Source organism: Hoplias malabaricus, chromosome 17, assembly GCF_029633855.1.
Source record: "Hoplias malabaricus isolate fHopMal1 chromosome 17, fHopMal1.hap1, whole genome shotgun sequence".
NCBI lineage: Eukaryota > Metazoa > Chordata > Actinopteri > Characiformes > Erythrinidae > Hoplias > Hoplias malabaricus.
In genome coordinates, this window is record NC_089816.1 from 19,781,914 (window position 1) to 19,803,747 (window position 21,834).

Genomic DNA, 21,834 nt, shown 5'->3' on the forward strand with positions numbered 1-21,834 from the left:
ATGTGTTTAAAGATTCAGGCCTGACCTGTGGCTGTGTGTGTCTCCATTTCCCAGCAGGAATCCATAGCGGTCAGTTTCCGCTCCTGAAAGCTCTGAGGAGCCAGAGGTGCCCTGTTCATCTTCTTTCAGATCAGAATGGACAGACATCACCTGATAAAAAGAGTAAAAGAAAGACGGTTTAAAAAAGATCAGCTCTGTATTCCTGTTAAACCTAGGCTTTATTCAGATCAGTGTGTAGTAATGGGTGTCTACAGCTTACAGAGTGATGACAAACTTCATGAGTGAACTGTTGCATATGGCGACATCACAGGTTTCCACCACTCAACACACAAAGCACACACACTACTGCCTCTCTCCTCTTTGTTTATGAACCTTTAGGAGTTGAACAGCTGGGTTGCTTTCTCTGAAGAAGATTAAGACTTTATATATTTTAAGGGAACTCACCTCTGGATGTTCTGTGACTGAAAGGTGTAGTTGTGCTACAGCGGGATGGAAGACAGAACTGAGAATTTAACTTCCGCACTAGGGAAGTGTGTGTGGTTGTATGTGTGTGCGTGGTTATGTATGTGTTCTTCACAACATATCAGAAATCAAACCAGTCCTTTATTGTATCTAGATCATAAGGAAGCGAATATATAACGCATCTCACTTTCTTGTGTCTGACCAGAGGTTAACTCAGATTCACAAACTCAAAGCTGTTTAACATTTTTCTTTGTTTTTTACTGAACAAACTAAACTCAAAATAGTGACTCCACCCCCTTTTTCACAATCCAGGATATCATCACCACATTTATTAACAGATATACACTTTTACCCCCAAACAGTTTATACTGTGTTATTTTTTTAAAAAAATGGTTTGGTTGTGGTATTAACGTTAGATTTCAACTAGAGGGCGCTCTTAGTAGACTACAAAACTAATGGGTTCCTAACCCCCTGTTTATTCTAGAAAGCAGGCGACCAGACATTTCCTGTGAGAGCAGGTGAAATGTGGCAGTGTTTTTTAGCAAGTGGAAAGCAACAAATCGAAGAGAGGTATTCTCTACTTTATGCAAATGAGTGTTGATACTGAAATTGCGTCTGATATTTCCTCGGACCAAGAGACCCAGCGCCCCCTAGTGTGAACGTAGGGTAAGAAGCATTCACTTGAAAGCACAAACTTTCAAAATATATTTTTAAAGGATTAAAAATCATTGCTGCCCCCATGGATTTTAGCATATGTGACAACAACAACAAACAAGTAATGTTTTAACACTTTAATAATAAACACATAGCAAATAGAGCATTTTGGAGTGGCCCTTTCGCAGGGATCTCTAATTTTTTGAGGAAGCCAATAAAAACAACAAAAAAAGCAAAATATAACCAATTTAATTCTTATGCTTGTTTTAAATACACTTTACGAATGTTGATAAAATACTGTGTAATTTTATTTTTTAAAAATATCTAAGAAATGTATTTTTCAAGATAATCAGAAAATGTTTCATTATCACGGGAAAAAACGCTTTTAAACTACTAGCCAATAGAAGCATAGGATTTGAGTAACCACTAGCCAATCAGAGGCTGGGGGTTGAGCTTTACGGAAAACGGGTGGGTTTTATAATTCTAATCCCCCAGAGACTCCGCAGTTGATCGAACTCGACCCAGTCGGTGAGTAAACTACTTTATTTCTGAAAAATCTACAGGTTTAAAGCATTTTAACATAAAAATCTTCGTTTCTGTTTGATTATGTTTATCTCTGAGCAGCGGACTGATATCTGGGTGGATTCTGTGTGAATGTGGTGTAAAGAGCTTTTTAACTTTATCCCAGATTCAAGCTAGACCTTATCAGACCCTGTGTGTTGTAACTGGTCTTCAGCAGCTTTAGTAAAAACCTGGTGGGTATTCCACAAAGAAGGGTTTCTCTGTTTAGCTAGATATCTTAAGCCTAAATCAAGCCCATCCAATAGGAAAAAAGCTGAGGGAGATTTCTACTGGACAGTCCTCACGATTGGGCTTAAATTATCTAGCTAACTGAGAAATCCTGCTTTGTGGAATACTCCCAGAATGTGTAGCCACGAGGGACAACATCGAGCCTAACACGTATTCAGTGGACACTAAAGACGGGCAAATCTGAGTAAATTCAATTCTACTTTTCTTTAATAGACTGTGAAATAAAGAGACAGGAAACAGTGACCTGAATTTGACAGAGGTTATTTTCCACAGGAGCAGGTGACAGATTTGAGATTGGAGCTGGAGATTAGGACACACACAAATCTGGGTCTGGCAAAGTGTGTGTGTGTGTGTGTTTATTTTTACCTTTTTGTCAGGCTGTAATGCATTTTTGTTTATGGTCAGTGTTCTCTCTCTCTCTCTTTCTCTCTCTCTCTCTCTCTCTCTCTCTCTCTCTCTCTGAGTGGGTCTGCCCTGGCGAGTGGAGAGATGTCCACAGCGCTGAGATTTCTCTACTCGTCCAGTCCAGGTGAGATCTGAGAGGAGGCCGAATAAAACTGAGAGAGACCTGCTGCTGATGACCCCAAACACTTTCACCTGAGACACTCTCCAGAAATGTACTGACCTCCAGAGGAATAATTATGATTAGGGTTTATTTACTTCTAAATATCTGGCTCTGTCCTCCTCTCTGTCTCACTTTCTCTGACATTCTCTGTGCGTCCAGTCTTCAGTCGGCCACTATGTCTCACCATGCAAAGAGGAGGATACAGTAAGACACGAATACACACATCTATCTATCTATCTATCTATCTATCTATCTATCTATCTATCTATCTATCTATCTATCTATCTATCTATCTATCTATCTATCTATCTCTCTCTCTCTTTTTGACAGAATATGTGAACGCTCAGGAGCTGCCCATGGATATGAAGTCTGTCACTGACCGAGCAGCACAAACACTGCTGTGGACCGAGCTCTTCAGGGGTGTGTGTGTGTGTGTTTGCTGAATAATATTATGTATGGACCACTGTCCAAAAGTATGTAGACAGCCCTTAAAATGAGTTAATTTAATTACTTCATTCTCCCTGGAAATTCATTCTCCACATAAAAGCATTGACCAATAGAATGGAGCAGCTGCACATGAGCTTAAGGTCGCCCTGCTAAAAGCCAAGCATGGGCTTCAGTGGTCCAAACCCCTTCAGCACTAGGCTGTGGACCACAGTGTGCTGACCACAGAGCAGGAACCTGAGACTGAGATCCTGATTTTTTCTTGAAGAACTTTTTCAGGAAGTGTGCTGCCGCTCAGAGAAAAGGAATGCGGAGTTGTTTATCTCCAATGTTTACATGATTCTGCTTTGTTTACCAGTGTGAAATTTGACCAGGCCGTCAGTCCCAAGTGCTCTGAGTGTTGCCAGACCAACATTAGCTAAGGTCTATAGCAGCTATTTATCAAGTGGACAGAGTGTTTGGAACTACAGCGACACTACTGTCACTGAATCACTCATACCAGCAACACACACACACACACACCCACGCACACACTAACATGTCAATGCATTAGTAAGTTCTAGCACTTAAAGGAGCACTAGGTAATATCTTTAATATTACTGCTTCAAAACCATTGTGATGTTACACTGAACTGTAATAGTGAGGATCGAGCCTCTGTCGTAGCTACTCCAGGCTCAGCACTGCAGAAACTGCACTATTTAACTTGTGGAGGACTTGTGGAGCTCTCCTGCTCCACTCCCCATTGATTTCAGTACAGTGCTGCTGTAAATATGAATTACACTGGGGGAGCCCCAGGAGGAAAACTCTGTGTGTGTTTTTAACCAATTAAAGTGTGTGTAGGTCTGGGTATGACTATGAGTTACCTGTTCCGAGAGCCAGCCACTATAAACTATCCATTTGAGAAAGGGCCACTTTCGCCTCGGTTCCGTGGAGAACATGCTCTGCGCCGGTATCCGAACGGAGAGGAGCGCTGTATCGCCTGCAAACTGTGTGAGGCCATCTGTCCTGCACAGGTACACACACACATGACACATACACACACAATATATTATAACATTGTTATATCACATATTTTATTTTGCATGTTATTTAAACAAATTACAGTGCACACACAGTGGACCTTATTGTGTGTGTGTGTGTGTGTGTGTGTGTGTGTGTCTTGCAGGCCATCACCATTGAAGCAGAAACTCGTGCTGACGGCAGCAGAAGAACCACTCGCTACGATATTGACATGACAAAGTGCATCTACTGTGGATTCTGCCAGGAGGCCTGCCCTGTGGATGCAATTGTAGAGGTATACAAACAAACACATACACACACACACACACACACACACACTCTCTCTCACTTTCAGTTCAGAAGTAGCAAAATACGTGTGGCACAAACCCCCAGAGGGTGAAAGGGGAGGGCTGGCTAGAACCATGCCACCCAGCCTTGACAGTGTCACAGCACTGTCTTGAAATCAAGGGGGAGGCTGGTGTTTTCTACTCTTTTTTACAAGTTACATAGTTTCTGCAGTGCTGAGCTCAGAGTAGCAAAGACAGAGGCTCTGTTCGCCTTATTGCAGCTTAGTGGAGTATGACAATGATTCTGAAGCTGTAATTTTAAGGTAAAAATGCTACTTAGTGCCCTTTTAAGTTCAAGCTTGTGACTGTAATAAACAGCCAGGGGACATCCTCCTCCCTGAGGTGGTATTTTCAGTACAACAACATGTAACATTGATATTAAAGGAACACTAGGTAATATTTTTACCTTATAATTACAGCTTCATGGTGATGTTCTACTGAGCTCTAATATGGAGAATAAAGCTTCTGTCTGCTCAGCACTGCAGAAACTGCACTATGTAAAATTCGGGGAAGGGTAGAAAATGCCGCCCCCATCCCTCTCTTTCCCGCTTGATTTCAGGACAGTGCTGTGTAAAAACGAAGTACAGTCTGCAACTGTGGAGGAAGCCCACGAGCAAAAATACCAAATCTTACACAGTGTTCCTTTAATCAGGGCACAAAAGAAACCCCAACACCGTTACTGAGAGTGGTTCAGATTCAGACACCTTGATACCCTAATACTCACTCTTTCTTTCTCTCTCTCTCTCTCTCTCTCTCTCTCTCTCTCAGGGTCCTAATTTTGAGTTCTCCACTGAGACCCATGAGGAGCTGCTTTATAATAAGGAGAAGCTGCTGAATAATGGAGATCGCTGGGAGGCTGAGATCGCTGCCAACATCCAGGCAGATTATCTCTACAGATAAACACACAGAAGCATACTGAGTGGTCTAACAAGTTTCGGTCTGTTGTGACATAAAACGACATTTAAAGTATCGTTGCTGTCCAATTAAAAACATGTATCTCAGTGTTTGTGGGTGTTTTACAGCATCATTTGAACATCCTTCACACTGTGTAAATCTCCTGATGAATGAACCAATAGAAACACTCCAGAATCACTCTCAATAACATCTTTTTACATTCACTTCCACTGAGAGTTAAGAGGGTTTTTCTCTGCTCCTGTTAAGTTAGTATTTTGGGAGATACGTGTTTTTCATTGGACAGTGATGATGTATTAGTTTTATACATTAGTGAGGTCAGGTGCTGAGGTTGGGGGATTCCTTCTGGATCATAAACTCTACTCTGTCTCGTCCCAGAGGTGCAGCATGGGGCTCCATCACTCCAGAGAACACTGTTCTATCGCTCCACAGAAATTCACATTTCAATTTGCACTGATTTTAAATCAGTCAGTGTGTTTAGAAGAAGATTTTACTTTCCATCTGTAAGATCTGGCCCAGCTATTTACAGTGCCACAGTAAATGCCAAAATTACTTCTTCGAGATTCAGAGGACATTAAACCTCCCAAAGCACAGAGCGGTGGAGAATGTATTGCTGAAGCAGAGCATCGCACTGAAACCTGACTAATTATATTCTCATGAGATCACTAATCACGCACAAAAGTACTCGAGTACACATAGAAGATATTTATTTGTATACACTATAATAGATTTAATTCAAGAATTAAAGTTTTGAAAACTGTCTTTTGTTGTCTTCTTGTGTGGACTAAGGGGAAAGTGCTGTGTTTTAGAGTTTATCCACTTTGCTCATGTTATAATTCGTTCTTTGCCTGTGAGGGCTGGGTCTATGTGATCACGTTGGGCACCCACTATCTCTTTATGTGTGGGGTTCACATAGGCACATCCCAGGTGTGCCATGTGTTTTTAAACGTCCTAGTACCATCACCACTGGCACTGGAGAACATCCCATGGACACACTTGGCTGGTACCGGTTGAGCTGTTCATATAGTCCCCACAGGGGGGCGCTGGCTGGGCTGGGGATCAGGGTTCCTCTCCTAAATTTTCATCTGTTGTTAGCAGCGTGAGTGACTGGGTGAGTGTGTGAAATTGTCTATAGGTGTGAGTGTATGAGTGTTCACAAGTGTGAGTGTGAAATTGTCTACAGGCCTGAGTGACTGGGTGAGTCTGTGAAATTGTCTACAGGTCTGGGTGAGTGTGAAATTGTCTATAGGTGTGAATGACTGGGTGAGTGTGTGAAATTGTCTATAGGTGTGAGGGTATGAAAGTGTTCACAAGTGTGAGTGACTGGGTGAGTGTGTGAAATTGTCTACAGGTGTGAGTGACTGGGTGAAAGTGAAATAATCCACAGGTGTAAGTGACTGGGTGAATTATGAAATTGTCCACAGGTGTGAGTGTCTGGGTGAGTGTATGAAATTGTCTATAGGTGTGAGTGACTGGGTGGGTGTGTAAAATTGTTCTCAGGTGTGAGTATGTGACTGGGTACATGTGTGTACCCAATGATTCCAGGTGGGCTCTGGACCTGTGACCCTGATCAGTGACAGCGTGACCCTGATCAGTATGAAGTGGTTACAGAAGATGAGTGAATAAATGAAGGAATGACTGTTGTTAGCAGGCTAATCTAAACTGTTGTGTTGAGGTGTTGTTCTGATTACACCCACGTGGTGGCGCGGCGGAGTGCGCGCGGGTTTTTTTTTCCCCTGTCGGTGTCACGTGCTCGGGGCGGAAGCGTTATTGTGGCCGCGCTGAGAGTCGCGCGCTCGCTGCCATTTGCTCTTTTTCTCCCCGCGCGGCACGGACACGAGCACGAGCTCCGAGGTAACACACACACAGACGCATATACACACACCGCTGGAGTGTAACCCTGCTCGCGCAGAGACACACACTCTTCGCGGATCCAGTCTTTAATACGGAGTTAAGTCAGTGATGCGCCGGGGTTTAAACGCGGCGCTGCGGTGTTGAGTTAATGTTAGCTCCCTGCGGTTCTGTTTCTTATCACGCCTCGGCTTACACACTTCGCCTCCCCGCTGTATTCCGCCGGGAGTTCGGGCTCCTCGCCGCGTTCCGCTGTGATTAAACCCTGGCCTTTTGGAATCGGTGTGTGTTCGGTGAGCTAATGGCTTCCCTGCGGCCTAACGTTAGCGCCTTTCTGTTTTGTTCTCCGGTTAGCATTAGCGCGGATAGGCACAGGCCGGAGCTGGCGTCCCATTTGCATTTTCCATTCCACCTTAAACGGAGTAGCGGGACCAAGTGGTTAGAGGAGTATTTTAACATAACATTATACAGCAAGCTATAAAATCGAATTCTATTCCACCACCCATGAGGCAACAGAATTAAATGGACACACATACAAACTGATCCTTAAAGTACGAAGGCTAAAAAAGAAGTTCCGTTTAACCTTAACGAGAGCAGCCGCTTATCGTTCCACCTTAAATGCAGCAGCAGCTTAAAAACTTAACAGAAACCGCAACGGTGTCTCAAACCAAGTTATGTAAAGGAGCAACGTTATACAATATGTCGAAACGTTCTAGATCCACCTTAAATCGGAAAGCTGTTGGAAAATAGCACAGAAAATTCTAGAAAGGCGCGGGAGAATTGGAAGCCAACTTCAGCCTCGTGTTTAAAACGCGTTCAGCTGGCGCCTTTGTTGAAGGGTTTTCCGTCGTCGATTGATGCCGGACCGCTAAGGCCTAGACGTACATGTTATGCGCTGTTGTCTCTAGTCTTTTGTGGTGGTGATGATCTGTGTGTTCTCCGGCATTTTGACTGCGTTTTTCAACCTTAACCCTCTCCCGCCTTCTCCCCTGCAGAGTCGCTGCGGCAGATAAACTACATTTACACACGTTACAATGGCGGAAAACGACCCCCAGGTTCAGTTTAAGGTGAGTTTACCGTTTACACTTCTATAATGACACTCCTTATCCTATCCTTTTGACTCAAATAATCGAGAAAAATTCATTAATCATTAATTCAGCAGGAGTCCCACCACATTACAAGAGATGGACATTGCGTCTCTTTTCAGAGTCAACTCACCAATGGAATCAGTTTTGAAGATTCGATTCTTTCGGCTCTCAGATGGTCATTTAGTAGCAGCTTTTCCCACCAAAAATATCCTAGCTTTTCTGATCGAATATTTAATACAACTCTTAATATATTTTATTCTTTAAGCTTTAACCATGTAACAGAGATGAGGAAAAACTATATCAGTAGGTGAGTTATGTACAAATGAAATCAAATAGCATATTTCTAGTCAAAGGATACCTGTCTTTACATGTTGTTTTTGTTCTTGTTGCCCTCCGTACTAACGCATCTCTAAAATTACTCTTATGTTGAATAGAATTTTTCCTTATACTCAGTTTAATTATTAATTTGAACAGGAGGCGTGAGCAGGTAAAGTTGTCAGCAAGTAAATGTAGGTTAAATTCAAATTGTATGATAGTTATGTAATATATAGACATTCTTGGAAATACTGCTACGAGTGACATGACACCTATTAAAATAAAGACTAACAAACTGAAGTGGGTTTTGGGGGTTGTCCAGAGACCCAGGGAAGGCCCATCCATCTATAAGTTTCTCTATTTTGATTTGTATGAAAGCCAAGCCACAAAAGTCTTCATTGTAAAGCCACCCCAGGCATCTTCTGTAAAAAGCTCAGCACAAAGCCATCACTATGACTCAGGCCTTAATTTTCATATCAATAACTTGTTTTTTTCACCATCTGTGTCATTCTACAGCTGGTTCTCGTAGGAGATGGAGGCACGGGGAAGACCACCTTTGTGAAAAGACATTTGACAGGGGAATTTGAAAAGAAATATGTTGGTAAGTGTTTTTATAACAAATTAAACATGGCAAGTCTGGTGTGGGCTGGGTTGTGCTTCAGGAGCGCTCATTTGGAATGTGTGGCCTGGGTGTGACTCAGTCAGCCCATTGCACACAGTGGGTTAAACCTACACTGGATAAAGCAGCTCTTTAAAGCAGAGGTTGACTGGGCATTTAATCCTGTTTCCACAGCTAGGTGGCCCCCTTACAGTTCGGTTCAAATATAGGCCTGGGTTCTCTTAAGCGCTCTCTACAACCCCTCTTAGATGTTCGTACACTTTGTGCAGACCTCAAACTGACCTCTTTCCTTTGCAGCCACTCTGGGAGTTGAAGTACACCCCCTGGTCTTCCACACTAACAGAGGAGCCATCAAATACAATGTATGGGACACAGCTGGACAGGAGAAGTTTGGCGGGCTCAGAGACGGCTATTACATCCAAGGTACTTTTCTGCTCTTTGCTTAGAGGTTTTTTTTGGAAGCATCTTTATTCTGTGTATGTTCGGCTTTTAGAGTTTGAAACTGTAAATGTGTGCTGCTTTTTGGTCACTGCTTCATTTTCGTTATCATTTTAGTTTAATTTCCCTTTGAAACGTTAAAATCCTGTGTCTGTCTCCAGCTCAGTGTGCGATCATCATGTTTGATGTCACCTCACGAGTCACTTATAAGAACGTGCCCAACTGGCATCGTGACCTGGTGCGTGTGTGTGAGAACATTCCCATAGTGCTGTGTGGCAACAAGGTGGACATCAAGGACAGGAAGGTGAAAGCCAAGAGCATTGTGTTTCATCGTAAGAAGAATCTACAGGTACAGCATGTGCTTTTAACATGTTCTCACGGGGCTGACAATGTAGTTAATTCAGTTTTTATTTTTTCAGTGCTGATAAAACCGCAATATTACTCTATTTGTATCTGTCTACTCTGTTTTGAGTACAATGTTCCAAGAAGTCATGTCAGTGAAGCAAATACATGTATACTAATCAAAAAGGCTGGAATATTAAAATAAGATGGCTTTTAAAGTGCAGTGGCTAGATATAATGCCTAAGCTGGTACATGGTTCTAGATAAACCCTTCATTAATGCCTTCCTTACTTCCTGTTTCCTCTCAGTACTATGACATCTCAGCAAAGAGTAATTATAACTTTGAGAAGCCCTTCCTGTGGCTTGCACGGAAGCTGATTGGAGATCCTAACCTGGAATTTGTGGAGATGCCTGCCCTCGCCCCACCTGAAATTGCCATGGACCCATCACTTGCGGCACAGTATGAGCATGACCTGAAAGTAAGTGGGCTTTCCAGAAGAGTGATTCTTTCTTTAAACTTGGTTTCCTCCAACAGTGCTTGATTACTGAATGCTTTTCAAGGTGGAGAGGTTGTTGTGCTTGAAGTATAACATTTGATAAAGCTCCTAAATTCAGCTAATAACTGATCCATTCGTCCTTTTCTCTCTCAGGTGGCATCAGAAACAGCTCTCCCAGACGAGGACGATGACCTCTAACCTGTTACCCTCTGATCTTTCCTTGTGGCGTTGCCGATTTTCCAGCAACAGGAGTTTGACCCTCACCCATCCCCTTTTACTGTAAACCCTTCCAACGACGCAGATTTTTATTTTTCAAATTTTTTTGTTTTTGTGTTTCCAGTTGAATAAAAAAGTGAAGTTGTGTGGTTCTCGGATTACAACGTAGACTCGCTAAAACCTAACGCCACCGTGCAGACTCACTCTAGGACACATTTAAAAACTCATGACTACACTCTGAAACAGAGACATGCGTACACACATTCACTCAAAAGCGCAAGAGCAGTTTACTGCGTGTCCCAGTGCTTAATCTCTCTGTAAAGCTCTAAGCACTTAGAGAACAACTTTGAATAAAAACATTCTCAGTACAATGTCTGTTCCTTTCCTGTGTAGTTTTTGTTGCTTTTATTTACCCTTATTTTTGTACTTGATCTTTGTATGAGCTGGAAAACTTTGCATAATGACTGCAAGCGTGGAGGTCTGTGGGTTGGTGATTTTCATGCTGTGCGCTTCCGCATTTGTCCTTGTTTTTTGAAATCTTGGGCCTTTAGAAAGCTGATCTGATGAGTTGAAGCAGGACTATGAGCTACTTGATCATTTGAGAATTAGTTGAGTGATTCCATATTTTCCAGTTAAGTAAAATATTTAAAAAGCACTTTGCAATTGTGGAATGTCCAGTTGAGTCTTAAAGGAAAACAAATTAAAATTATGCAAGAGATGCTGAAACAAAATTTATGCAAATGAAACGGAAAACGTTTGGTCACTGTTAAATAGTTGTTAAAAAAAAAAACGCCCTACTCAGACATTTTACAGAATTTTATAATTGTATAATTAGTGGTTTGAACGTTAGAATAAGAAACTAAATCATCATTTGGACTCCACTTGAAAAATACAAAGGAAGAGATGGGCATCCACCTCAACACCCAGGACGGAGTTGGGAGTTAGGTGTCTTACTCAAGGGCAATTCAGCTGTGGATATTGAGGGAGAGGAATGTGCTGTTTACGTTATAAAGCTTCAAGGTGTTCAGTAGCTGTTCTATATACAAGAGTAAGACGTAAAAATAAGATAAAGACTACAAAAATAGAAATGTGTAACTAAATATAGAATAGAAAATAGCAAGAAGTCTAAATATAAAATGGTGTTAAGTATGTTCTTTGAAAGGAACAAGCAGGAAAGAGAATTATCCCTAAAGAAAGCTACAGACCCAACTCTTAGTGTAAAAGATGGGGTTATGATAAACTATTCACATCACGTGATACTGGCCTCGCTCTTCCCCCTGCTGATGTGACGATAAAGGGCTCAGTGACCACACAGGTGATGTTATGTGTCAGGACCGCTAGAGGGCGCAATATCCCACAAGATACGAGCCACAGATGAGCAGGCCTTTGTTTCAGTGTATGGCCAAATATTTGGGGACACGTGCTAACGTTTATTGGGAGTTTGCTCAGTAAGAGTCTGCTCTCCTGTGAAGACTTCACACTTGGTGCTGAAACATGGCTGTGGGGATTTGATGGCAGGTTTGAAGACATCATGAGATCAGTTGGTGTACTTTGCTTTTTGTGTCCAAATATTTTTGATTGCAAACCTGCAGAAATCTGTAAAATGTCCAAGAATTTTGTGGATATTTTTTTCCAGACACAATAAACGTGAAGCATTATTGATTATGGCACCAGTGTCCACACATTTCTGGAGTTGCTGTGTGTGTGTGTGAGAGAGTGTGTTTGCAGTGTGAGAGCCGGGCATGGTTCACTGCTGCTTCCTTATCCGCTTAAAAGCGAGAAGCGTGTTAATGAACAGCAGCTTTCACAGACCAAGGGCTGCTGGAGTGAGCTATTCACATTGATCCCATGTTTAGAGCAAACTGCACTCGTTCATACAGAGAGAGAGAGAGAGAGAGAGAGAGAGAGAGAGAGAGAGAGAGAGGAACTATATCAGTGCCCAACACAAACAAATACCAGATCAACTAGGGATGGATTACTGACTGGGCCCTGGGGGCCTTTGACTGATTGCCACATGTCCAGAAGAGGCCCACATACTCCTGATAATCAAGCACCAATGTAAACATGAATAAATATCCCGAAGACTATATATTGGAACATTTCTGTGAGGATTTGATGGCAGCCACATCATTAAAAGGTCAGGTAACTGATGGTGTTTAGATGTTGCTCCATCAGTCCGATGCTGTGGGATTTTACACCCCTCTGGCTGATGTTTGGCATTGGTCACAGTAGCCTTAACCTTAGGATTATTGTTTATGTAGATGACCCTATAGGAGATGTTCTCTCTCTCTCTCTCTCTCTCTCTCTCTCTCTCTCTCTCTCTCTCTCTGTCTTTCTTTAATGCACTTATTACTTTCTGGCATATTGCACTTAATGTAAGGTATTTTGTATAAATTGTGCTGTAGTTTGAATGTTAGATCCTCTTTTGTAAGTCGCTTTGGATAAAAGCGTCAGCCAAATGCATAAATGTAAATGCAAATGTAAATGTCTCTCTCTCTCTCTTATTTGTTTTGCTGCGAGCACAGTAGTTGAGAACAGCTTTTGTCTGTTGCCTTTAAAGTAGTGTAAAGAGAGTAAAGTAAAGAGAGTGCCCTGCAGGACACTCTCAACCTTCAGCACATTAGGCAGGTGGTTATAATGTTGTGGCTCTTATGTGTTTATTCTTTTTAAAGGAACATTATGTAAAATTTGGCATTTTTGCCCTTCTTGGCTTGCCGTACAGTTGCAGAGTGTTATTCACTTTTACAACACTGTCCTGAAATCAAGGGGGAGGGTGGAGGCGGTTTCCTACCCTCCCCCAAAAGTTACATAGTGCAGTTGCGCTGTTTTGAGCCTAGAGTAGCAAAGACAGAGGCTCCATTTGTTACACTTTAGTGAAGCATCAAAATGATTTTGAAGCTGTAATTTTAAGAAAGTAATACTACCTACTGTTGCTTCAAAGTTGCAGCAAGTAAAGCAGACGGTTTAATGGTACAAAGAGGGAAACCAGCTGTCATAAATACACTTAAATATAGGAGTGTATGGGCCCTTTAAGACAAGCCCAGGTACATCAGGTACAACAGGGCGTGTCCAGCTCTTACAACAAGAACAGAGAGAGAGAGAGAGAGAGCATGCGTAGATAGAGGGGAACAGGGAGGCTTGCGTTTTAGAATGATTACACACACACTGCGAGAGAGAGAGAGAGAGAGAGAGAGAGAGAGAGAGAGAGAGATTAAGCGTACACAACTGTTGTCTTAATCCTCTGAGCGGACAGATTTAGAGGAAAAAAACTAGTGGTGTGCTTCAGGGCGGCCATATTTCGTGTTTTATGGACTGAAAGGAACAGGAGGAAGAAGAGGAGAAGCTGAGGAGAAGAGGAGAGACGAGGAGAGGGGGCGAAAACTTTCGGCAGCTGGCCTCTTCAGCTCGCTGCGCCACTTTCCAGCATTTCATTTCAGCTCTGCGCCGTTTCCCTCAGAGCCGCAGCGATGAAGGACCGCCTGGAGCAGTTGAAGGCGGTGAGTGCACTATGCAGATTAATGTTATGCAAAAAATTATTCGCCCTGGCCGGAGCTTTACGGGGCAAACCTGGAGTCCTAAAGCTTGTTTTCGTCGTGCTGACCGCACCATAAGCCTTTCCCCAATAGAACGAGACTGGTTCTGCCTCACACTGAGGCCTAGGTCTCTTCAAAATGAAGATATCCACAGTGTGTCCCAGGCCAGGCACTGACGCAAGCCTTTATCTGATGTCCCAAGGTGGACAAAAATATAATATTGGCTAATTCTGTATCTGAAGGGAATTTCTGGAGTTATGTCATGCAGCGAAGAGTCAGTAAAGGTGGGACACATTAAATGCATTAAAACTAGGTCTCTGTGATTTGTCACTTTTCTGGAAGCTTTATTTAATTGAGAAAGATTTAGAGAAAAATGTCCAGTGTTGTCAATGAACAACTTGAGTGTAGATTGTAAATATAAACTTGTGTAGAATCGGACACCTGCAACACACTCCGAAAAAGACAAAATGTTTTTCGACTATTAAAGTTTCGCAGTTTTGAAAACGTTCACCATGTGCAGCTGAATATGAAAAGGTGTAAAATAAACGTCAACAAAAATGTCAGTCTCTGCTGTAGAGAAGATCTCAGTGTAGTCCTTTCACCATCTACCGTCTGTGAACACTGTGGAAGATTCATGAGGTCACTCTGAAGTTGTCTCAGCCTTGGTAGGACAAGGTCAGACAATACTATTGGCTGAGACTGACCTTCCAGCCCTCAGATAGCTCTGCAGGAGAAACCGTCATTTAACCAAGTCCACAGCCGCATCAAGAAATGCAACTTGAAATGCGTGTAACATATAAACTCACTGTCTATCCACTCTGTTCAGAGGATACAACAAACAGTGAAGTCATGCGCTGTGGTCAGACGTGCCCATGTTTCAGGTTCTTTTTTTGTGAAAAATAGACATAGATGACAGAGACTATCCAGACTTATTAGTTAAGATGTCAAAGCCAGCATCTCTAATGGTCTGGAGCGGTAGTCACACTTTAGAGAAGGCATATTCGGCCATGGAAATTATTTTTCCAGGAAGTCCATGGTTATTTCAGCAGGGCAATGCCACACCTCATTCTGTGTGCACTACAACAGCATGTCTCTGTAGATACAGGGTGCGTGAGCGGCCTGCGTCCAGATCCATCTCCTGTGGTCATCATGAAGACGAGAATCAGTCGATGGTGACCACGGACTGTGGAGCAACTGGAGTCTCGTATCGAGAGAGAACTCCACTCACAAACCTGCAGCGCTGAGTCTCCTCAGTTCCCAAACACTCCCACAGCATCAGTAAAGGGAAGGGGGTGGAGCTCAGCACCAAACTTAATTTTGAATTATTTTGGAAGTTTTTGTTGGAGTCGTACCAGTAGAAACACTTATAATGAAAATGGAGATACGGGTTGATATTCCACATTTTGCACATATATAAGAAAACAGGGGAAATGTAGTTTCCTTTGATATGGGTCAGTTACACTAAGACAGGAATAATGAATTTGTGGTGTGTCTTCTGAAGAGTGGCCTGAGCACACAGCGGATGAGGTCAGCTGACTTGTGGTGGGGGTAGTTGAGGAGAGAGAGAGAGAACTCTTCTGGTTTGAGTTTTTTGGCAAGTGAATGAGAACTAGCTTTGTATGGTATGAGAACACACCACACTCCTCACAGACAGTCACCCGGAGCAGGACTCGAACCCACAATTCCCAGGACCCTGGAGCTGTGACAGAGACACTGCCTTATCATTATGTCATTGTTGAATTAAAACCAAACACAGAAAGAAGGATGTACAGGAGGAAGCTAGCACTGTTAAGGTAACATGAGTATAGGTTATTGCAGTTGGATTTTATTTGCAGTCATATTTGTACATTCCTGTTTGTCTGATTGTTTGTAATAAGCAGTGTTTCTAGATAATAACTATAGATAAAAATTAATATGCAAACATGGAGAAGGATTTGTTTTATTATACAGGTATGACATACACATGTGCCCCACCTGTGACGATATTAGTGGCAGTGCTACTTTGACTGATGACAGAAATCAAAGGTTTATTTCCATGTTTTATCTTTTGGTGACAGTGGGGTGGTGGGTGATGTTACTGTTGCTCAGCTGTGGGGGCTGGGTTCAAGCCTCATCTTTGTGAGGGTTCTGACTGTGTCCACTCCACAGTCTCTGGGGTTGTGCTCCTGGTGCCGGTCAAACAAACAAACAAAAAAAGAAAAGTAATGGAAAGTTGCGTCAGGAAAGACATCCAGAGTAAAACCTGTTCAGATGCCACACTGCTGCAGGGTCTTGGGTCCTGGGTGGGATCCCCTCCTGGGGGCACTGTCTGTGAGGAGTGTGTTGGTGGGTGGAGTGGCTGAGGAACATTGTCCACAGGTTTGGGTGTTTGAGTGACTGGGTGAGCATGTGAGTGACTGGGTGAGCGTGTGAAACTGTCCACAAGTGTTAGTGAGTGTGTGAAAGTGACTGGGTGAGTGTGTGAAACTGTTCACGGGTGTGTGTGTGTCTGTGAAAGTGACTGGGTGAGTGTGTGAAACTGTCCACAGGTGTTGGTGAATGTGTGAGTGACAGGGTGAGTGTGTGAAACTGTCCACAGATGTGTGTGAGACAGTGACTGTGTGTGTGTGTGTGTGTGTGTGTGTGTGTGTGTGTGTGTGGGTGTGGGTGTGTGTGAAAAAGTGACTGGGTGAGTGTGTGAAACTGTTCACAGGTGTGAATGACAAGCTCTCTATGCACCATGACCCTGAACAGGTTGAAGATGTTACAGAAGATGAATGAATGAAATACAGGATCATTCCGTATGTCATGTTTTAAACAAAATAAATACTAAGAATTGGAACAAACTATGAACTGATCTGAACAGATGTATCATTACAACCAGTGTAGAGAGAGAGAGAGAGAGAGAGAGAGAGAGAGTAATGTGAAGAGGAAAAAGCAGGATTTGTTGCCATAGAGACGCATTACTGTCTGTCAAATATTTTCCTTATCGCTTCAGTCACCAGGAGTTGGCAGACTAAAACAACTCAGGTGAAAACATGGGTGAGGAAAGGGGTGTGTGTGTGTGTGTGTGTGTGTGTGTTTACAGCTGAGCCTTATTTACATAGACTAGAGAGGAGTTTGAGAATTGTTTTACATATGTTAACCCAGAGCTCTCTTTCCTGGTTTCTTCCTACCGTTCTGTTAATGAGTCTTGCATGATTATCCAGCAATGATAAAGGGGTGGAATTGTGTGATATTGATTCATTAACAGCCATCGGAAACTCAGGGCCTTAGGCTTAGTGACTTAGGTAAAACAACAAATATATGTCTGATGTTTTCAGTTTATTTTATTTAAATCAATCTTGCTGTAATTACACCCTTCAGATATTGTAATAACAGTGAGAATGCACAGTTACATGAGCACCAACATCACTTGGGTTTTCAGAAACATTACACATCAGATTTACTGCCAGTCAAATGACGAAGTGGCGTAGAACACCTACCAGCGTGTGTTTTTGGAGCATGGGAGGAAACCGGAGCACCCGGAGGAAACCCACGCAGACACAGGGAGAACACACCACACTCTTCACAGACAGGCACCCGGAGGAAACCCATGCAGACAACAGGGAGAACACACCACACTCCTCACAGACAGTCACCCGAAGGAAACCCACGCAGACACAGGGAGAACACACTACACTCCTTACAGACACTCACCCGGAGGAAACCCACACAGACAAAGGGAGAACACACCACACTCTTCACAGACATTCACTCAGAGGAAACCCACGCAGACACAGGGAGAACACACCACACTCCTCACAGACAGTCACCTGGAGGAAACCCACGCAGACACAGGGAGAACACACCATACTCCTCACAGACAGTCACCCGGAGGAAACCCACGCAGACACAGGGAGAACACACCACACTCCTCACAGACAGTCACCCGGAGCGGGACTCGAACCCACAACCTCCAGGTCCCTGGAGCTGTGACAGAGAGACTACCTGCTGCACCACGGCAAACCATTATTATTGTTATTGTTATTAATATTGTTGTTATTACTTGGGTTTATGAGAAAAGAAAACAGCAGCTGTGGCAGCTGTGTGCCAGCATCTTTACCAAAGGACTCACTGTAAAACTGAGACAGAGAAGAGGGAATATATGATTTTACAGACTTTAAATGTCTCTTTAGTCCAAAATGGCCTCTACAAAACTCTACAGTGTATAGTTTTTAACTTGATGCTCAGATGCTAGTGACATTAGCAGAGGTTAGCATTAATTTAATGATGTTGGTTTGACATCTGTGGCCTGGACTGAAGACTTTGCTCTAATTTTCAGGGTTCACCACTTATCATTAGGTCTTTGTGACGTCTTTGCCATGCTTTATTTATAGGTCTCTCTCTCTCTCCCTCTCTCTCTCTCTCTCTGTGTGTAATGTTTAACTTGTTGGTGTGGCTGTATTATTCTGCTTGTGTGTGTGTGTGTATGAGATTATTTTGAACACACACACAGACGTCAGCTCCTAAGGGAGGAACTGTAAAGAAACTGTTGGACACTGAACAGCTGAATTGTGTGTGTCTGTTGATTTACTTGTTTTGTGTATTTCCAAGAACTCATAGTGAGCTCCTATTCACGTCAATACACCTGAAAGCAGGAGTGGTCCGTAAGATCCCAGATTTTTTGACACACAGTCATTTCTACCCTTCATATGTAATACACAGGGAATGCTTATATTATTATTGTTGCATTTTATCATGGCTAGCTCTCCTTGCTCTCCTTGTCACCTCAAACATGGTACTACACTCCTGACACAGTCAGTCTCAGCTTAAACTGCACATCCCTTAGAAGTACATACCAGTTTCATAGTTGCCAAGGAATGAGTCCAAAAAGAATCATGGAGAAATAAACATGATCAGGAGTTTCCGTAAATCATCCCTGCTGTCATGGCCTTTCTGAACTCTTTCCAGGGGGTTCCAGCTGGTTGCTAGTGTTCTCTGATTATGGTGAAATTATAAGGAGCCTGTGCAAACCTTTTGGCCTCAAAGTTTCAGCACTTATTCCTATGAGCTTTTGACTTTCATTGTTTATTCTGTGGAAATTACCTGTACTCACAGCTCCTGATCAGAAGTCAGAAGTAATCGGCCAAAAGCTTTAATAACAATCACAAGAATATAACTACAGAAGTGTTTAACATATTACTGAACGATACGCCTGAGGGTTCAGTGGTTAATGATATGTAGAAATTACTTGAGGTGGTGTTTATCTCTCTCTCTCTCTCTCTCTCTCCCTCTCTCACACACACACACACACAGAATCACACTCTCAGGAAGTCTCACGTAGCCTTATCTTACTGCCTCAGCTTTTCCAGTACATGCTGTATTCGTCTCTGTCTTTATGACCTTCATTCAGTGTAAACATCCAGCAGTGTTCAGATTCTCAAAATTGGTCAATTGTTATTAATAAATATTAACAAAATGCTTCATATTAACTGGGTTGTTTTTGTTTCTGTGCAGCTGTAAAGATTTAGGACTTCAGTTTCTAGGTCCCTGATAAGTCAGATGTGTGTGTGTGTGTGTGTGTGTGTGTGTGATAGGCTGTTGCTGTGTTGTTGTGTGGGCTGTCTGTGGTAAAGTGGTAGAACCACTGTCAAACTGATGACATGACACAAAGAGAAGTGATGAGACGAAGGAAAAACAAGGTGTCATTTTACTTGGACTTTGGGTGCTGCAGCGTGTGACTTGCAGCATGTCGTTAAAAATGTGCCCAGCTTTGAGTTCCTTACAGGTTCCTGTGTGTGTGTGTGTGTGAAGTGGAGCAGTATAACAACATTAATCCCCTTAGTTAAACTCTGTAGTCTGTTTTTTGTCTGTAATCATACAAGACTGTGGAATACATATTAAGATCAGCCTTGTGTTTTATGTAATTTCTCTTCAAAACCACCTTAAACATTTGAATATTCATCTTCCAGTGTCACAGGTGTAAAGCAGGACACAAAAAAACACAACAATCGCAACTGTATAAAAGCTATCGGGAAAAGCTAAAAAGTCCTTTGCAATCTGTTCCCTCTTCAAACAGACACTAACTACACACACACACACACACACCCCTCAGCTGCAACACACAGTTGCATCTAAAATGACTAAAGCAGAGGAGATTTTTCTGAGGAGATTAAATAGATAAAAGATAGTGAACTTGCACAAGGAGGAAACCAGTCTGAAAGGATGTGGATAAAAATGTTTTAATTTCCTCTAGAGCACGGACATATCATAAATTTGAATTATGTAGAAATGCAGAAAAAGGAACACTTACATCAGCAGTAAGGTAAGTGTTCTCTCACACACAGCCCCGATAATCAAGGCCTTCTTAGTATCAGAGCCATTTGCATTAGATTTCTATTGCAACAAAAGGATAGGAGGCTTGCTTCACTGAAACAGACTTGAAGTGGCTGAAAGACTCATGCAGGTTATAATTTAAAACTGTTTATTCAATACGTCATGGAAGTTATATTCCCTTCAAGGAAGTTATAATTGTTCTCCAAATGATGTCGATGACAAATGATCAGCTCAGTCTCTGCTTTACCTCCCACCACCTCTGCTTCTTTATAAAAATATATTTTAATTATATTTTATATGCTAATTAACTTATATATAAATTAACTGGTTTTCAAAAAGTGCAGTTTTTGAAATGTTGAAGGTAAATCATGGTACACAGATTTCTTGCATCATTTCAAATACAGGAGGTCCTCGGGTTACGTCAGTCCCGAGTTACGATGTTTCGTGGTTACGACACATCTCCCATTTACTGTATAAAGCCTTGTTTAGACTTTAGTGGTTTTGCGTCATAAACGTCGTAATGCGAAATTCGTGTTTGGTGTGCGCGGCGGAAGAATACACGGTTGCGCGGCTCGGGACTGAGGAGGACGGCGTCACCCCAGTCGCATTGTACGCCATTTTAGCTTGCTGCTACGTTGTTCTCTCTCACGTGTGTGTTTAATTTTTGTGAACTTTTTGCCCTTCATTATGTTAACAGTATGTTATTTACGTACAGTATGTATGTATGTTCTGACTTGCACAGAAAATCGGTTTACGACGCGACGTAGGAATGGATCAACGTCGTAAGTCGAGGACCCCCTGTAAACTACTTTTGGCCTTGGCATGGAACCTTGGGGAATACCACGTAGAGCTGGACGATACGGCCAAAATTAATATCATGACTTATTATTTCTTAATTGCGGTCAATATGATATTTCCGACCTTCACGACATCACCCTCAAACAACAACCTCTTGGCTTTGTCAACATTAATATTTTTAAACCAAATTTAAAATTGAGGGCAGTGAACTGTAATGAAAATCAGTCAGTGACAGATGCTGTAAATGATGTGTACTGAAATCATATCATTATTATTGAAAGATTTTATATTGTGATATATATTGATATTGAATTATTGTCCAGCCCTCACTCTATGTAATCAGAATCAGGTTTCAGAGAAGTGCATTGTGGTTCATTGTATATTCTCATTGTCCCTCTTCATTCTTATGACTACTTGAGGCTGTCACACATCAATGTTTGCACTGTTCACTCATATCTAAGCACATATTATTTCTATGTACTTGTGTGTTGTTACAGACGTGTGATCATGATGACGAGGACGTTGAGATCGCTGTGGATAATGCAGCGTTCATGGACGAATTCTTTTCCCAGGTAATGAACTCGAAACCTCAGCTCAGTTCTGTATGTTGAAAGAGCCATGGGCTTAATTTGTGTCCAGAAATGAAGC

General features: G+C 42.3%; 3 protein-coding genes across 10 annotated transcripts in view; all 3 read left to right on the forward strand.

Moving 5' to 3' along the window:
• The first annotated feature begins 1,672 nt into the window (after positions 1 to 1,672).
• Positions 1,673 to 5,915, forward strand: ndufs8b (NADH:ubiquinone oxidoreductase core subunit S8b). Of its 2 annotated transcripts, XM_066648671.1 has the most exons (6): positions 1,673 to 2,456; positions 2,631 to 2,695; positions 2,822 to 2,911; positions 3,776 to 3,948; positions 4,101 to 4,229; positions 5,050 to 5,915. In XM_066648671.1, the coding sequence occupies exons 1-6, from the start codon at positions 2,416 to 2,418 to the stop codon at positions 5,179 to 5,181; spliced, it is 630 nt and encodes a 209-aa protein (XP_066504768.1). In that variant the 5' UTR covers positions 1,673 to 2,415; the 3' UTR covers positions 5,182 to 5,915. The 2 variants fall into 2 exon arrangements, with proteins under 2 accessions (XP_066504768.1, XP_066504769.1); XM_066648672.1 differs by lacking the exon at positions 2,822 to 2,911.
• Positions 5,916 to 6,928: 1,013 nt separating this feature from the next.
• ran (RAN, member RAS oncogene family) lies at positions 6,929 to 10,929 on the forward strand. The gene is made up of 7 exons (XM_066649986.1): positions 6,929 to 7,047; positions 8,040 to 8,111; positions 8,964 to 9,048; positions 9,364 to 9,489; positions 9,666 to 9,853; positions 10,154 to 10,324; positions 10,496 to 10,929. The coding sequence occupies exons 2-7, from the start codon at positions 8,079 to 8,081 to the stop codon at positions 10,538 to 10,540; spliced, it is 648 nt and encodes a 215-aa protein (XP_066506083.1). The 5' UTR covers positions 6,929 to 7,047; positions 8,040 to 8,078; the 3' UTR covers positions 10,541 to 10,929.
• A 2,733-nt stretch (positions 10,930 to 13,662) lies between these two features.
• The window catches only part of stx3b (syntaxin 3b), a 28,765-nt gene continuing 20,593 nt past the window's right edge, over positions 13,663 to 21,834 (forward strand). For all 7 annotated transcript variants that reach the window (XM_066648666.1, XM_066648667.1, XM_066648668.1 and 4 more), the window contains exons 1-2: positions 13,663 to 14,055; positions 21,684 to 21,758. In XM_066648666.1, coding sequence (XP_066504763.1) covers positions 14,026 to 14,055; positions 21,684 to 21,758 — 105 coding nt within the window. In that variant the 5' untranslated portion in view covers positions 13,663 to 14,025. The remainder of the gene's footprint in view (positions 14,056 to 21,683; positions 21,759 to 21,834) is intronic.

What these genes read in the sequence shown, in the direction of transcription:
- ndufs8b (XM_066648671.1), top strand. Translation starts at nt 2,416, where the DNA reads ATGTCCACAGCGCTGAGATTTCTCTACTCGTCCAGTCCAGG. An exon ending in GTGGACCGAGCTCTTCAGGG is followed by an intron (nt 2,912 to 3,775) that starts GTGTGTGTGTGT and finishes AAGTGTGTGTAG; the next exon opens with GTCTGGGTATGACTATGAGT. An exon ending in AGGCCATCTGTCCTGCACAG is followed by an intron (nt 3,949 to 4,100) that starts GTACACACACAC and finishes TGTGTCTTGCAG; the next exon opens with GCCATCACCATTGAAGCAGA.
- ran (XM_066649986.1), top strand. Translation starts at nt 8,079, where the DNA reads ATGGCGGAAAACGACCCCCAGGTTCAGTTTAAG. An exon ending in ACCCCCAGGTTCAGTTTAAG is followed by an intron (nt 8,112 to 8,963) that starts GTGAGTTTACCG and finishes GTCATTCTACAG; the next exon opens with CTGGTTCTCGTAGGAGATGG. An exon ending in ATTTGAAAAGAAATATGTTG is followed by an intron (nt 9,049 to 9,363) that starts GTAAGTGTTTTT and finishes TTTCCTTTGCAG; the next exon opens with CCACTCTGGGAGTTGAAGTA.